Below are 15,807 nucleotides of genomic sequence, written 5' to 3' on the forward strand. Positions count from 1 at the left end.
TTAAATAAATATAGTAAAATAATATGGAAGGGCTATTTGCTATAAAGTTAGTGCTACAGTTAGTTATATGAAGAACTCTATTCACTTCTATGCACACATTAGGCTTTAAACTACTATACTATTATTATACACACTAAACTTTGCTAATAATACATCTGTTTAATTGCTATTAAATGCAGTTTTATATGGCTATTAAGAGAAATACATTACGGGTTGGTCTTCGCTAATAAAAGATATTTTTAATTATTTTTATACTTTTCTTGCATTTTTTTTCTCTTACCTTGCAATGTTAGTTAGCGTGCAACAGTCGTTTAAATTAAATATGAAGGTACTTCTTCGACCTTGTTCTTGCGGCTTTATTATAAGCAAGGTTTATTAAATTGAAATTTTGATAGCTGTCTTCATACATAATGGCTGTTAACAAGTGTCTTCAAAAAGAACTAGGTTCTATTCTATACATTTCACGACTCACGATATACATATATTTGTATTGAATAAACTCAAAGTTACTAAACCTTTTAAATTTAATTTAGGCCAGAGAATTTAATTTCAGTGGGAATTAACACAGAAATGAACCACTTGACAAAAGTCTAGAATTGATACAAGATGACACCAAAACATACAATAAATGAATTAAATATTTACTTCATATAAAAGACATCAACGCGTATCTCGTTTGGAGCAGAATAAAAACATGACAAAAGTCATCGTTTTAACTTAGACAATATTAAAACAATAAAATTGACAATAAAATTCATTTCGGTACATGTAAACAGTTTATTAGATAGAAACTAAAGTAAATAAAGTAGATTATTGAGGCCGAATCTAACGTCAATTGAAAATCACTTACCCAAATCATTGGGTCTAAACATTTAAATTTCTAACCGCAATCTGCTTTGTTTTTCTCTGAAACTCGATAATCGTCTCGTCTTTTGTTGTAATGCGGACATTAGAGCGACATCAAAGGCTTTTATTACTATCATTATTGGCCGACAGCGTCCCAACCAATGCCAGCTCTTAATCTTGACATTGAGAAAGCCCGCGTTTCACGGATCATGTTTATTCGATAAGCAGTCGAACAGGCATAAAATTAATTTGGCAGTAACTTTTGACTAAGATTAATTCTCCCCCTTTACAAGAAATTTCACGAGATATATATTATATATAGTCTTTGCCTACCCCAATGGGAAGCAGGCATGATGGTACATATGTATGTATGTTATTCTCCTGACAGTAAGTATTTTTTCAATAGGATTCGTCTTCTTCCTTTTGTGTAATTCATAATTCATGAACCTTTGTCACAGCACAGTTGTTTCTTTAATCACCGACAACGACCCACAGCTATAAACAACTTCTATATCCGCCATATTTCCCATACAACTCGTGGGATAGTCATTGAAATAGACAAATGCATTTAATTAAAATACTCAGCAGTTTAGATAATAGACGTTTGTCTTCAAGTTTTTATCGCGAAGTGACGAGTTGAGGTATCCTCTAATGAAGTCTAATGCAACCTTCCGATGCACCTCGAGCACGCACAATACGCTCCAATTAACACACGACTAGCGATTTTAAACCTAACTGTCTTAATTACATGGTCGATATACAGTCGCATGTGAAACGATGTAGTAATTAGAATAAACAATGCGCTCTTTAAAAACTGGGGCTACAGGATTTGCGGGAAACCGCACCTTAATATGTTAGGGCGTGGACCCATGTCTACGGTGCGGCGCCGTTTGCCGTGCAACGGTACGGCACCGCCGCCGGCAGATGGCGCGGCGCCGTGCCGCGCCACGGCGTCGTGTACCGACGTGCTCATTATTGTGTTGTCAGTTGCATAGTGCGCACGTGGTAATTTTTTTTGCATAAAATGGCGGACGATTTAGATTTAGACTTTTTGATTTCACTAGTGGAAGCACGTCCCGTTCTCTGGGACAAGTCAAAGGAGGATTATAAGAATAAAAATTTAAAAACAGAAGGGTGGAAAGATGTCTGCCTAAATATTTTTCCATCATTCGACAGCATGGACAATAAAGAAAAAACGAAACTCGGTGAGTATATACCTACCTATTTATTTATCTTTTTAACTTAATAAAGTGAATACAATAAACATCAAAGTGAAATCAATGCATTAATGCTTAGTATTATTATGAACTTGCCATTTACACACACTCAATACATTTGGTGGGTTCGATCCGTGACCCAACTTTAGTTATATTTTGCTTAGTTGCCAACTAAGCGCACCGACATCACTATTAAAGTATTTACAAAATTCGTCTCTTATATTGACAGGATTTGTTAAGGAAACGTCATCTGCTGTTTGTGGAAGGTTCAAAAAACAGTCGTCAATATATAACTCCTCTGATTTTCTAACTCCATCTCGACTTACAACAAAATTGTGTAAAACACAACATGCTTTGATAATGTCGGTCGCAAAATTATATTGAACATTTAAGGGCCGATGAAATACTCGCCATTTATTTGCGAAAATACCAAAAGCACACTCGACATATCTTCTTGCTCGACTCAAACGATAGTTGAAAACCCTTTGTTCTTCTCTGAGATGCTTCCCTGGGTATGGACGAATTAGATTGTTAAGTAACGGTAGGCCTTCATCAGCGATAAAAACATAGGGAACTGAATTTTGGAGCCCCGGTAAAGGCTTTGGCGCTGGTATGGGAAGTCGATTTTGCAATAATAATTCGTATAGTTTTGAATTGTGGAAAATGGTGGAATCACATTCCTTTCCATACGATCCTATATCAACATATACAAATCTATACTTAGAATCCACCAGTGCCAGCAAGACTATAGAGTTAAAACTTTTATAGTTAAAAAAAAGGGACCCACTGTGGGCAGGACTACATATTCGGATGTGTTTCCCGTCCAATGCCCCCATGCAATTCGGGAAATTTGTTTTTACGTCAAAATCCTTAGCTATTTTTTCAATTCGCTCTTCGGATATTTTCGGTATACTTTCACTTAAAAGAATGTCCCATATAGCACGACAAACATCTCGTACAATTTTTCCAAAGGGAACATGCAATAATTTTAGTTTTGATTTCATTTTAAAGAATTCCATGTAAAATAGGTCTTAACATATTAAAAAAATTGAAACAATCTAATTTATCGTAAAAAAATGCGGCTTTAAACTGATCGTTTAAATTTTCGCGCCAAAACGGACCTACACTTCCAATGACGTCACACGTGTCTGACACTGGTCGTGCTTGCCTTCGTTGATTACAGTGTTTCCACAATGAGGGGAAATTCCCCTTTTAAGGGGTAATCAGGGTCCAGAGGGGAAGAAAAAGGGGAAATACTATAAGAGGGGAAATTTTAGGTAATCATATATTAATTTTTATTATATATAAAATTATATCGACGGCCTCTTTGGCGCAGCGGTAGTACGCCTGTCTGTGACACCAGAGGTCCCGGGTTCGAATCCCGGTCAGGGCATGATGAGAAAAGAACTTTTTCTGATTGGTTTGGGTCTTGGATGTTTATCTATATAAGTATTTATTATAAAATATACAAAGTATCGTTGAGTTAGTATCTCGTAACACAGTCTCGAACTTACTTCGAGGCTAACTCAATCAGTGTAATTTGTCCCGTATATATTTATAAAAAATATATTTAAAAATTAAACTTTTAGTTACAACAAAAGTGCCAAAACTACAGCAAAATAATTTTTGAGGGGAAAAAAGTTCTGAAAAGGGGAAATCGGAATTGAGGCATGGGGAAAGAAAATTTTTATAGTGGAAACACTGGTTGATTATCATAAATTGCAAGTTTTCTCGACTTTCCACTAAGTTTTTTGTAATAATTTAAAATGGAATATCCATCCACATCAAGTGATTACAAGACATAATACCGAAAAAATTCGGATAAAAAGTCGTGTTGATTCATGTTTTGTGCCTATGTGTCCATCTACTTTAACAAAGTTTCTAAATGCCTGTGTAGATCATTTTCTCATACCCCAAATAGACTATAGTATAATCATTTGTTGTGCACTTGTTAATCACCTTTAATTAAAATTGAATAAAAAACAATATTTTCGAAGCATAGTTTTATTTAATAAATTTATGAAATATTTGAAAAACAAAAAAATGTGCTTATATATTATATATATCTTTTAATTTCGGAAATACAGCATCTATCGAGAATTTCTTTGCAATATTCATTACAGATACAATGCTGTTATCATACGGCACACAACATTTTGGTGTTATTTTATTGTATTTCACATAGGAAAGTATGGCAGCTTCGGTTGAAGGATATTTGACTTCTATTGTATAATTTTCAGTAAGCCCGTCAGGTGTTGCTCCAAAAATAGGATACTCGGCATTAAGAAGTAGTCCAGCTTCTTCAATTTCAATCTGAATTGCAGAAACAAAAATATGAATTATGTACTACAAAAGCCTTGAACCAAACATTACAAATTTCTTTTATTCATAATATTCAAACAAACAAAAACCACCGAACTTACCTTTTCTTTCTTGCTTACTACTTTGAGAACTTTTTTTTCTAGTATTTTCCCTCTACTCATCGCAATGGAAGTAAATTTTGAATGTTCTCCCATAATTGCGTTCAGAAGGGAACCATTTATAGTTCTACAGTGAGCGGCTTCATAAAGAGTTGAGCCAGTAATTCTGCCGTACCTGTAAAATAGAAAAATAAACTTATATAAGTACAGCTAATATGCCAATCAAGTTTATGTTATGTGAGTATGATAATGAGTTTATTTTGTCAAAATATTTTTTTTATTCATGGTATTTTAGTGATAAATACAATAAACAAAACTAAGTTAGAAGTCTTACTACTTACCTCAACTCAAACCACATTGGTGAATCACTTTGATGTTTGGTGGTGGAAAATACCATATTTATATTATCAGTGGTCATTTGCTTTGATAATGCTTCAAGAAATGATTCTGGAGAGTCCAACTTTCCAATCAAGCTTGAACACACCTTATGAATGCTTGTCTTATTGAAAGTAGCGAAGAATACTTCCCTGACAATCTTTTTTATTGACAGCATCTACAAATTCTTATAAAATATCCACCTAAAAATATGCAGTTATTATTGTAACACACATTTAATTTCTTTTCAATCTTTTTAAATAAAAAAGCTGCTTACTTGAGAGAAACTGTGATTGACTGAAACTTGACCCATTTCTTTGGCTTTTATGACAGATTTTCCAGAAGCACATATAGATAATTTCGACTTCTTCCAATAGCATGTGACGGACGTAATTAGAGGCTGCTCAGACCTTCTGTGCACCATAGCAATAGTGCAGCAGCATGCTTGCACCCACCTGTATATGATAAAGTTTTAGTCATGATAATAAATACCTCATAGCATTTAAAATAATCTTCTTTATGAACAGTTTAATTATTCATTAATGTCGTAATACTTGACCTGCAGAAGCTGCACAATCTTCGCATTGGCAGAACAGAACTAAGCTTTGTGCTTCATTTATTACAGCTGTAACACGATAACCTTCTTTTCGTACTTTGTGCTCTGGAGTAACTCGACTTTTCACTGTACATAATTAATCCATCTCCATCTCTTTTAATTTGCACATAACCGATTGCGTTATCGCCGTAAGATTCTCTCGTTGAGCTAAATTATAACTGCTATGTTTAGAAATTGCTGAATAAAATGCAAACAACGTTTAAAAACATTCATGCATACCGTACTAATTTAGTGCCTTTCATTTCTACACTTGAAAACTCTGCACTCACGACAAAAAATTTTTTTTTGGTAAATTTTTGGAATCTGTTTTATTAAATCTAACTTCCATTTTTATTAAAAACGTAAATAATACGTAAATAAAGCACTACTGCCTATTAATCGCAAAGTTAACTTCTAAAAGTTGACACAGCACGAGTGACGTCACTGAACGCTGATTGGTGTTTTGAAATGCGTTTCGTTTAACGTAATTTTAATTCGTAATAATTACTAAAAATCAACATAATTTAAAATAAAAACGTTGAAGAAGTTCTTCTTTTATATTTTTTTAACATTTTATACGTAAAATTTTCATAAATATCATATTTGCATCTTCCCTATTGTAGATTTTCCACGATAATCTGTGAATTCCATATCTCTGAATGAATTCCCTGTTGCCAAAAATCTGCAAAAGAAACATTTCTTAAAATTTTACAGACCATTATAAAAGCAATTTTATTATCAGTTCTATTTTTATAACGATTGTTACAGGTAATGACGTCATAAAAAAATGGACTAACATTAAGGATAATTTTTTCAAATATACAAAGAAGGTAGAACTTTCAAAGAAATCTGGAGCTGGTGCTAAACGTATAAAAAAGAATATCATTTGTATAGACAACTCATGTTTTTACAAAAAAATGCACCAAATTTAACTGAAGATAGTATAGAAGAAGAATCTCAAACTCCGAACACAAGGTCAAGATATCAACCCTACAGAAAAACTACGCTAAAACGAAAACCAAGTTGCGATGAATTTGAGAAGCAAATCGTCGAAACTTTAGCTGCTTCTGAAAATCGACACCTGTCATTTTTTAAAGCCATTTTACCGTCTCTCAACAAGTTAAATGACCACCAGACCTTGCTATTTCAAAGCGGGGTTTTAAAGATTTTAACAGATTTCCATCAATCACCATTCCAGTCATATAGCGGGTACCAGACAGCAACATCTTACGACGCTAACTATAACCAAACTGCCCAACAACCACAAGCTACAATGTCTTATGAAACTAACTATCAAACAGCTTGTAATTCATCAAACCCAATTAGTATAAATCGTCGCGAAACATCACCAGTCTCAACTTTGGAAGACATCATGTCTAATACCACAGATACACTGGAATCCGAATACGATTTTTCTTAAATCATAATAAATACGAAAAAGATTACATTATTACTGATTTATATTATAATTTTGTAAGAAAACGGTTTTTTTATTGATTTTCTTCTTTGTTGATTTTTTTTTGTTTGATTGTTATTGATACAAAGATTACAATATTATGGTTGCGAAAAGAAGTAAAAAATATACATTTGTTTAAATGCGTGAACTTGATTGTTTTATTTAAATTCTGCAAAAAGGACCACTTGACGAGTTAGCAATTTTAAAAGGCTTGGCGGATTGACACAAAACACAGACCTAGCTAATACATACGTATGAATACATCAAAGAAAATATTTCTATGATTAGAATATGTAAATAAGTTGAAATAAATTTCTTTTTTTTACCTTATAGTTAAGCCTAGCATTTCCATGGGCCCAACAGGTTTCCTGAACACGTATTTCTTCTGTATACGAGGCGCTATTTTGGTTAGCAGTTCTTCAAAACTTGATATAGACATTCTAAAATATTCGTAAAATTTGTCATCACCACATATTTTCAACGCTTCATATTTCCTCTTAAAATGATCTCCATCATGGTTCATTATAGAAAGGTATGGATTTACCCAATATTTTCTTTGATTTCGTTTTTTCTTCATTCGTCGACGTCTTAACAGCAACAGGAGCAGGATACGTCTTTTGCGGTCCATAACAAGCCAAAACTAATTTTGGTATAAGTGCTGAGCGTGTACGTGCCGGTACACGACGCCGTGGCGCGGCACGGCGCCGCGCCATCTGCCGGCGGCGGTGCCGTACCGTTGCACGGCAAACGGCGCCGCACCGTAGACATGGGTCCACGCCCTTAGAGTTAGATCTTGTGTCGCGGTATTCTTATCGATGTAGATCAGCTGATTTGAACGTTGCTGCATTAGATTATGGTGCAATATTGCGAAGGGCGTTCCGAATGGTGCATCCGCGGTTCCGCAGCGTGCCAATGTTGCACTGTTATCTTAAATATGTGTCAGTGTTATAAGATCGTTGTAATGCGACACTGTGATGGCAGCAAGTGATTCGTATCGAGGACGGCCATTGTTTGTTCGTTCATCATTGTCATCGTTCAGTCCTTTTAAATATCATTTATCATAGATGCTTCAAATCAGCCTCAACCTCACAATAAGCTACATAACATTAAACTTTACAATAATACTTAAAGTTGGAAACAGTCCGAAATGTGTCTCAATTTAATGTCGAAATATCTTAATATTCTCGTCTTCATTTAGAGAATTGATAATTTAATCGATAAAATTAATTTTATACCTACTGTTTTACAGGTATCTGATATTTTCACTTTTGTAAGATCTTAATATTGATATGGAGTTAGGCTCTCTTTCATAGCGATAGGATCAAGCACGCGATTCTCTCGACTGTCAAACTAATAGCTGAGAGACTGGACTGGAGTTTTATTACTGGCTTGAGATATAAAGCCGCATTCTATTAATCGTTTCTCTTTTTTCCTTCAATTATAGATCTTAACTAGGTATAATTATAATGACCTTTAGGTCGTTATAAAGGAAAGCATTTTAATGCTTTCCTTTATAACGACCGAGGCCAGGAGATTCAATCGCTAATGAATTGTATATAATTTTGTTTTTGTTTTATCATTATTATAAACTTAGCCCACTTATCCGCGCTGATCGAGCGCTAAAGCCAATTGCTTTAACACTTCTTTGCTCCACAACCGATCGACCTACCGGCACAGTTTGCGCAGTACAAAGGCATCTAGTCAATTATAAGGCTTCAATTTATTTAACAATAGCTATCGGTTTTTTTTTAAATTGACCGACAAACAAAGCCGGCGCAATTTTCCAATACATTAAGTGAATCCGCGACTCTGTGCTCTCGATAACGCAACTTTCACGGGAAGTAAACGCAGGTACCTTTTTTTAGACCTCGACCAATCAATTTTTGTTTCGTTCTATTTATTTCTGAGCATATTTTCTATGTAATTTTTTTCAACATCTTAGCCACCATTAACCCACAGACGAGCACACGCCTTACTATTGCCGCTTCATTTATTCCAATTTTATGCTAGACTCGACTACGATTAGTACAGGTGAAATTTATCTCAATACTGATGATCTTGAAAATTCTAAAACAAAAATAAAATAAATCCATACATAATATATAAAATTCTAAGTGACCGACGTATGTACCTACGTATAAAATATTGACAAAACATTGAAATGGGGGATAAATATAAAACCATCTGACCTTCGCTACCTTTGCAGGGGTACCTTAGCCATATTGGATTATGAATTATAGAAGCGCACATCTATTAAATTATGTATAACATTCATTTCTCACATAGGTATTCTGTGAACGTAATTATAAAATGCAATGTGTTAAATTTATGACAAGGAAATGAAGATATAACAGAGAATTTTCATATTTTATTATCTTATTAATTTCTCTAATAAATGATGAAATGCTTAAATTTAAAATCACAAAATGAACTTTATCTTGCAAATACGAAAAACCACTACAATATTTTTTTTGAAAAAAAAATTGTTTTACTTATTCCTTTTTAATGATAACTGTTTTTTAAAACAAAATATATCTTGTTTAAGTAAGTACTTTAGTTTTGAGAAATATACTAATTAAATTTATAAACTAATGAAAAGATGATTGTATTTCGGTTTTATGCCTTAATTTTTAATAGAAAATAACATCCCATTGACCAACAGCACCTAAGAACCCAAAACTCAGTTGTTCTACTTACATATATATCAACTCAAATTAATTAAAACCGTTAAAGGGACATTTGAATTGCCCGTAAGCATATAAATATATCTCAAAGTACCCCATTTACCTACATTTGGAAGCAAAAGTTGACATTCCGACGGAAACCGTGTCCTGTCATACTTTCGACGCCGGCCGCCCCGCGCGCTCTGAATCTTGATTTTGGTCTTGACATTCAACTGACATCTGTTTACTTACATTTACATTCATATACGTCATTAACCCGCATGACTCCACGAGAAACATGCGCGCGCGCACGAAAACCGGCCATTCTATACTAACAAACTTTCTTATCATTCTATAATATTAAACTTTCTAGCAGTCAAACTATCCGATCTTTATTTTTAAAAGAATTGTTTGAAATACCGTGTGTATAATATTGGATAATTTGAGCACCAGAACGGAAGTCATAACATTTCTTGTTGACCCAAAAGCTGATTGGAACCCACATCTCACGATTACTCGTAAACAGACATCAGAGACACAGTACATTGCGTTCGGAAGATGAACGGTAAGTCTTAACAAAAACTCGACTCATGCAGGTTGGCGCTGACCCGCTACAAATTATCTAACTGTTCGTTATTTAATTTTGAAAGCCGACGAGTTTTAACAAAGGACACTATTACGTTCCTTCACTTCACATCAAGTTATAAACGGAAGACACCGACAATGTAACTTGATGGCATTCAAAAGTAGATCAAACAAATCGAAAAAGACTAAATTTTTGTATATTACCAAATATGTCACAAACCTCTAGACCGATTTTTTAAAAGTATCTACGCGGTTGGAACCTTTCGCGGGAAACTAAGTTGTTTTCTTTTATAAAAACCTCTTAGTTACCTCTAGAATAAGAAGAAAAAAGAACAGGATTTTCAGAAATAAAATAACGCATAGTTTATGCGATTTTTCTTCCATCTCTGTACAATAGATGCATCATCGTAACATGATTATGTCCGCAAATTCGCGAGTTTCGCTTTGCTGAGCGCGCTACAAAAGAATAATCCTTGGTGAAACAAGCTTATTGCGACTGACAATAGAAAATCCTGTCAGGTTGCCACAATGTGAGCGATCTTTTGGTACTTACAATACAAAGAACTCTCTACGTACTAGCAAATTTTGCAACAGTTTGTATAAAATAGGTGAACTGTGAGTCCATTTCCCATGGAAACTGGAACTGATTTTATAAGAAAAAAGATGATCATATAAAAGTTACTGATTAAAATTCAAAGATCAAGATTGGTATTTAAATACGCTGTAATAACACTATCAAAATAAGCTCCAGCATGAATAGAAACAAACTACTACTCAACTAAAATGCGAAGACTAATATTTTTTTGGCTGAAATACCACATGATGCGCATTAAGTACAAACGCAGTCGAAGCTTCCAAATTCAATTTCAGCAACCGTGGACTGCTGACTCATTAATATACAGTTTGGGACGTTGTCACGAGGAACAAGAAAATACCACAACAGCACCTAAATTTGCACAGTATGTGCAATTCAGTCTTCTTCCTCCTGGCTTTAGTCCCGGTTGCATCCTCACCGCTAGAGAGGATCCCGGAGTATGCTTTTGATCATGGATCCTGTGTTGGGTGAGTCAGGTTTTTACATGAAGCGACTCCCGTCTGACCTCCGCAACCTTTGCAGGTGAACCTTGCCTGTATTAAATTGATCATGGTTACCCATCCCTTAGCCTGAATGTGCAGGTTTCCTCACGATGTGAATTCGAACCTGTGCCTTTTTGCGCCACACGCATTTTAACCGGGCACCATACCGATTGGACCACCGACGCTCTTTAGTATGTGCGATTTATTCCCTCAAACAATTCGAAATTAGAGCTCTAACAGAGAAGAAAAGAGCCAAGGAGCAAGAATAAATCCAAAATAATAGAGCTTAATAGAAAAACCAATTCTCAATCACGTAACATGAATTAACAAAATTTATATCTAATTAAGCTTATATCCTTGTTGTAAGAACATTTACCTACATTTCTAACTGTTTTTATGTTTCACTCTAAATGATTTCATTCATAAAGTGCTTGAACGATAGTCTATTCAAAGATTTTAGCACGTATTCGCAGTTTTTTGGTTGTCACTTAGCCTTTTAGGAAGGTAGATTTTGTACAAATTTAGGCCAATTTAAAAAAATAATGGGATTTCAAAAGATGTACGCTATGGAATGCCATCGTTTGCAAAGGCAATGTTACTATCCACAGAGTAACGAAACTAGCACGGGGGTTTTCAATGTTCTGTGTTGCTGGCCGATGGCGGGCATGTCCGCTCGAGGGTAGGAAGTGAAGCGTAGCACTGTGAAGAGCCTATTACGATACACATCTAGACCTTGTACTTCGACACTATTACATAAAATAGTCATGCGACAGACACCCATCCACCTTAACAAACTTGTCAGAGAGGATTTTAAATATTGAAATCTAAACCAAGTTTTCAAATCACGTTAATTTTAAATTAATTGCAGTTAAAATAAGTACTTGTTCTCCCTTTAAATTAAATAATCTCTCTTTTCTTAAACTTCTTTTTTCAAAAGTATAATATGATTACTTCAGACTTGTTATGAAAATTATAAACGTCTCATCTTAAAACGATATAGGTACTGAAGTATGCTCTCCAAGATTTTCTTGCAACACAGTGCAAGTTCCTCATTTCTTTTCTAAGAAATACAGTGTTTCATCTCAACAATTGTGTATTTTACTGACGAGACGCAGATTAATACCAATTAACTTATTTGCTGGTGTGGCGGAAATAAATTTTTTAGGTATCTAGATTTGTCGAATGAAAAAGAAAGGTTAACTGACTTTATAATCGCTAATTGCAACGAGATGAATGTCTTTCCACTGACGCCGTGGGCCTCTTGGGCAACATTAAAAGCTAAGTAAATTTAATGACAAGTTAGGTACACCTACATATTTCACATCGAATTTGAGGGCAAACATTTCAACAAGATAAGTAGGAACAGACGGTAGGTACATGTGATAACATCAGTAATTAAGCTTTCATCAAAACCACGAGATCACGTGTTCGTGTGATCTTTTCAAATGTGAAAACATGTTTTTGCAAAAATTTATCCATGGTCGAGAAATTGCCGTTCATGCTCCAGTTGCGCATGCCGCGGTCGTTGTCGCCGGGCTCGTCTATTATATCATTATAACATGCATGTGGCTCATAGACATGGGTCTAAAATAGTGCATTATCAGAAGACTTCACTCACTTTTTAGTTTCAATATTAAAAAGGTGTACAAAGAAAAATAAGTAAACAAATTCTCTAATCTATAATACCTTCAAGTGGAACTCATGGATGAGTATTTTTTCTGTAAGCACTACTAATAATGTTTGAATAATGTTATTATTGCAAATAAAATGTCGTCGGCCTACAGTAAAATTTCACACGTGGCTGTCCACGAAAATGTAGTAAAATCAAGAAACACACACACTAAACAAAAACTAAGACACTTTCGCCTCCGTGTTGTATGATGTTACACAAATTTGGCGCAAAATTATAACTGGCGAACCTGCGACATGTCGTAACAATAGCCGCGTGCCCGCTAGCGTGGTTCCACAGAACAAAATAAATATATGGTGTGAATGGCTTATATAATAATATGCCTGGATAAAGTTTTTGTTAATATAAGAACATTTAAATTTTATATCAATAGTATCATGCCTCTACTAAAAATTCTGCTAGATGAATCCACGCGTGTTTCAAGGATGTTGTATCATCTTGCAAGTACCTAATATATTCAAACACAGCAAATCAGCAGACAAATATGTAGTTCTAAAACCCAAAAAATTCCGAGTTCTCCGGATATGATATTCATCACAATGACATAGTACTGTTGCGAATTGTTGTTAAAAAATAATACGACACCTGTTGCTAAACCGATTACCAAGTGAATGTAGCGCGTTCATTGAATCTCAGGAACGAAATTAGCAGGCGTTCCTCGTTGATTGTCAGCTGCCGAGAGCCGAGATATTGATGACAAAAACCTCCGGCATCAAGTACAGAATGTCATTCACCTTGCAATAGGAAATGGCAAACTTTTTTAATTACCTCAACTACTGGCAGAAAAATGTGTTTGATTCCCCCTTAACATAATTGCTATTGACGGGATACAACTAGCGAATCTAATTGGAGACAAAAACTTTTCTCCACTTCCGATGAAATAGTTGCACATTTCCTACACACCATGTAAGGATGTTTTGTGAACCATAATTAACTGTAACCTTTGTCTCTGCCAATGGAAATCAATAGACGTAAGATAACGGAGAAATTCGTGCTGTTACATGTCCTAGAATTAACAAAGGAGTATATAAGATAGTTTGAATATACTCACCGCTTGGGTACGCTAATCCTCCGCTGCCGGAACAGGTGGTCCATTGTTTCTAAGCTCTTCTTTGTTTTCCACTTTGCTCGGACTCTCCCACACAAATAGAGGAAATTACGGACTTTCACTAGATCTCGAGTGTTCGAGTTGCAAGCTTGGCACAGTTCAGAGCAGATTTGTCTTTGATTGCACAACACTGTCCACAGTAGTCCACTTAAACGCTTCTATACGTGATATTATGGAATAAGTACTAAATTATGCAAGTAATAACTTTTCAATATCATGTGGGTATAGTCATATCAAGAAATTATTGCATGTACTTGTAAAAAAAAAGTTACCGCTATTACATATTTAACGATAAAAGTTAATTTTTTCAATAAGTTGTTATAAGTAGGACTTTTTTGGATTATTCTATTTCATATTTTCTTATTTAATTCTCAATAAAAATTATTACGGCTTTTAATTAACGATACAAAGTTTTTTTTTTCAATTATGTGTTAAAAGTAGGACGTTTTGTGATTATTTATTTTCATATTGTTTTATTTAATTCTCGTGAAGAGATTTTCAAAGGCGGAGAAGACAAATTAAAAAAAAACGTACTTGTAATTAATAATGTATTCAAACTGAATAGGTAATAAATGTCTTGATTAAATTTAAGTTTAAAGAATGACACATGATGTAACTTACGCTGACTGGCAAAGATGATGTTATAAAAATAGCAGCTATCGTTTTGGCAGAGATTACATTCGTCTGGAGAAAGTGAAGGTGTGCATTTTGGCGCTTTCATCAGATCAACTACAACAATCTCATTTAAGAATTTATCATTCTTGAATCCGCAAACTCATATGTCACCTTTGCCCTGCCTAACCTATGCTTTTGTTTTGCGGGCTTTCTCGAATGACTTAATACCTCTCTTTTTGAAATCTTCTTATGATTTCAAAAAGAGATTTAATGTAATGTTCTACAGGCAGATATTATATGAGATTCTTTAGACATTATTTGAAATTGTTTACTTATGTTAAAAAGACAAATTAATAAAACAGTTTTAAAACATGATAATTAAACAAGATGAATAGAATTAATAAGCTCTTGGCATAAAACTTTAAATAAATGTGGGAATAACTACCGCCTTAGTCGTGGCACGATCATTTCCCTCGTGAGGCAATGTAAGAACTGAAAAAAGATATTTAATTCATTGTGTACTTTTTTATGGGTGCCGAGAACGTGATCTACTTCTAGTTAGGTACCTATGGTAGTAGGTAGTTAAAATAAATAAAAATAATAATATCTTTTTTTTTACATAATCTAAGTTACTTTGTTACTACTGGCAAGCATGTTGCTTTTTCTCTGTACGCAAAGAAAGGCAGTAAGACAACTACTATCAAAATTAAATTGATAGTAATTGGCTGAATTACAATAAAATTACTTGGGATTACACCTACTGAGACTGCATGCATTTTTATTTAGTAAGTATTTCCTTTCAATAGCAATGTCAAAATTAATTACTTCTAGAGTTTTTATGATTACCTATCTATGATCATACGTGTTTTCGCGCATGAAATAACGAATTATTAAGGTGAATCATCGAGGTTTTCATAATTTTCTTTATTATGCTGTTAGGTCCTATCACCTACTTATCATAAAATAATACCTTATATTTTCGAGCTATACGAGAGAAGGAGAAAAATTTCATATTTTTGATTCACTATAGGTACCTACGTAGGTCTTGTTGAAAAAATACATGTTGAAAAACGGAAACATGTAGGTAGGTATAAGTATTATTCTTTACTATCTAATTACCTATTGTTTAGTACCAGGACATGGATATCGTTAAACACATA

The 15,807-nt window shown here is 34.3% G+C and overlaps 2 protein-coding genes across 6 annotated transcripts in view; both read right to left on the reverse strand.

Moving 5' to 3' along the window:
* LOC106135063 (heparan sulfate 2-O-sulfotransferase pipe) overlaps nt 1-15,807 on the reverse strand; it is a 71,596-nt gene that overhangs the window by 52,526 nt on the left and 3,263 nt on the right. For 2 of the 4 annotated variants that reach the window (XM_060946432.1, XM_060946431.1), the window contains exon 3: nt 13,976-14,190. The exons of the other annotated variants lie outside the window; for them this stretch is intronic. In XM_060946432.1, coding sequence (XP_060802415.1) covers nt 13,976-14,190 — 215 coding nt within the window. The remainder of the gene's footprint in view (nt 1-13,975; nt 14,191-15,807) is intronic. 4 annotated transcript variants of the gene reach the window in all.
* On the reverse strand, nt 3,902-5,923 carry LOC132902277 (uncharacterized). 2 transcript variants are annotated; one of them, XM_060946707.1, is made up of 5 exons: nt 5,418-5,923; nt 5,136-5,313; nt 4,825-5,061; nt 4,487-4,658; nt 3,902-4,376 (listed from the first exon to the last, which is right to left on the reverse strand). In XM_060946707.1, the coding sequence occupies exons 3-5, from the start codon at nt 5,034-5,036 to the stop codon at nt 4,113-4,115; spliced, it is 648 nt and encodes a 215-aa protein (XP_060802690.1). In that variant the 5' UTR covers nt 5,037-5,061; nt 5,136-5,313; nt 5,418-5,923; the 3' UTR covers nt 3,902-4,112. The 2 variants fall into 2 exon arrangements, with proteins under 2 accessions (XP_060802690.1, XP_060802691.1); XM_060946708.1 differs by lacking the exons at nt 5,136-5,313; nt 5,418-5,923 and having other exon boundaries at nt 4,825-5,078.

This window comes from Amyelois transitella, chromosome 11, assembly GCF_032362555.1.
Source record: "Amyelois transitella isolate CPQ chromosome 11, ilAmyTran1.1, whole genome shotgun sequence".
NCBI lineage: Eukaryota > Metazoa > Arthropoda > Insecta > Lepidoptera > Pyralidae > Amyelois > Amyelois transitella.

Bases quoted from the DNA above. Each gene is read 5' to 3' on its own strand.
- LOC132902277 (XM_060946707.1), bottom strand. From the start codon at position 5,036: ATGCTGTCAATAAAAAAGATTGTCAGGGAAGTATTCTTCGCTACTTTC. The intron at 4,659-4,824 runs GTAAGTAGTAAG...TCTATTTTACAG, and splicing joins CCAATGTGGTTTGAGTTGAG to GTACGGCAGAATTACTGGCT. The intron at 4,377-4,486 runs GTAAGTTCGGTG...TCTGCAATTCAG, and splicing joins TAGTAAGCAAGAAAGAAAAG to ATTGAAATTGAAGAAGCTGG.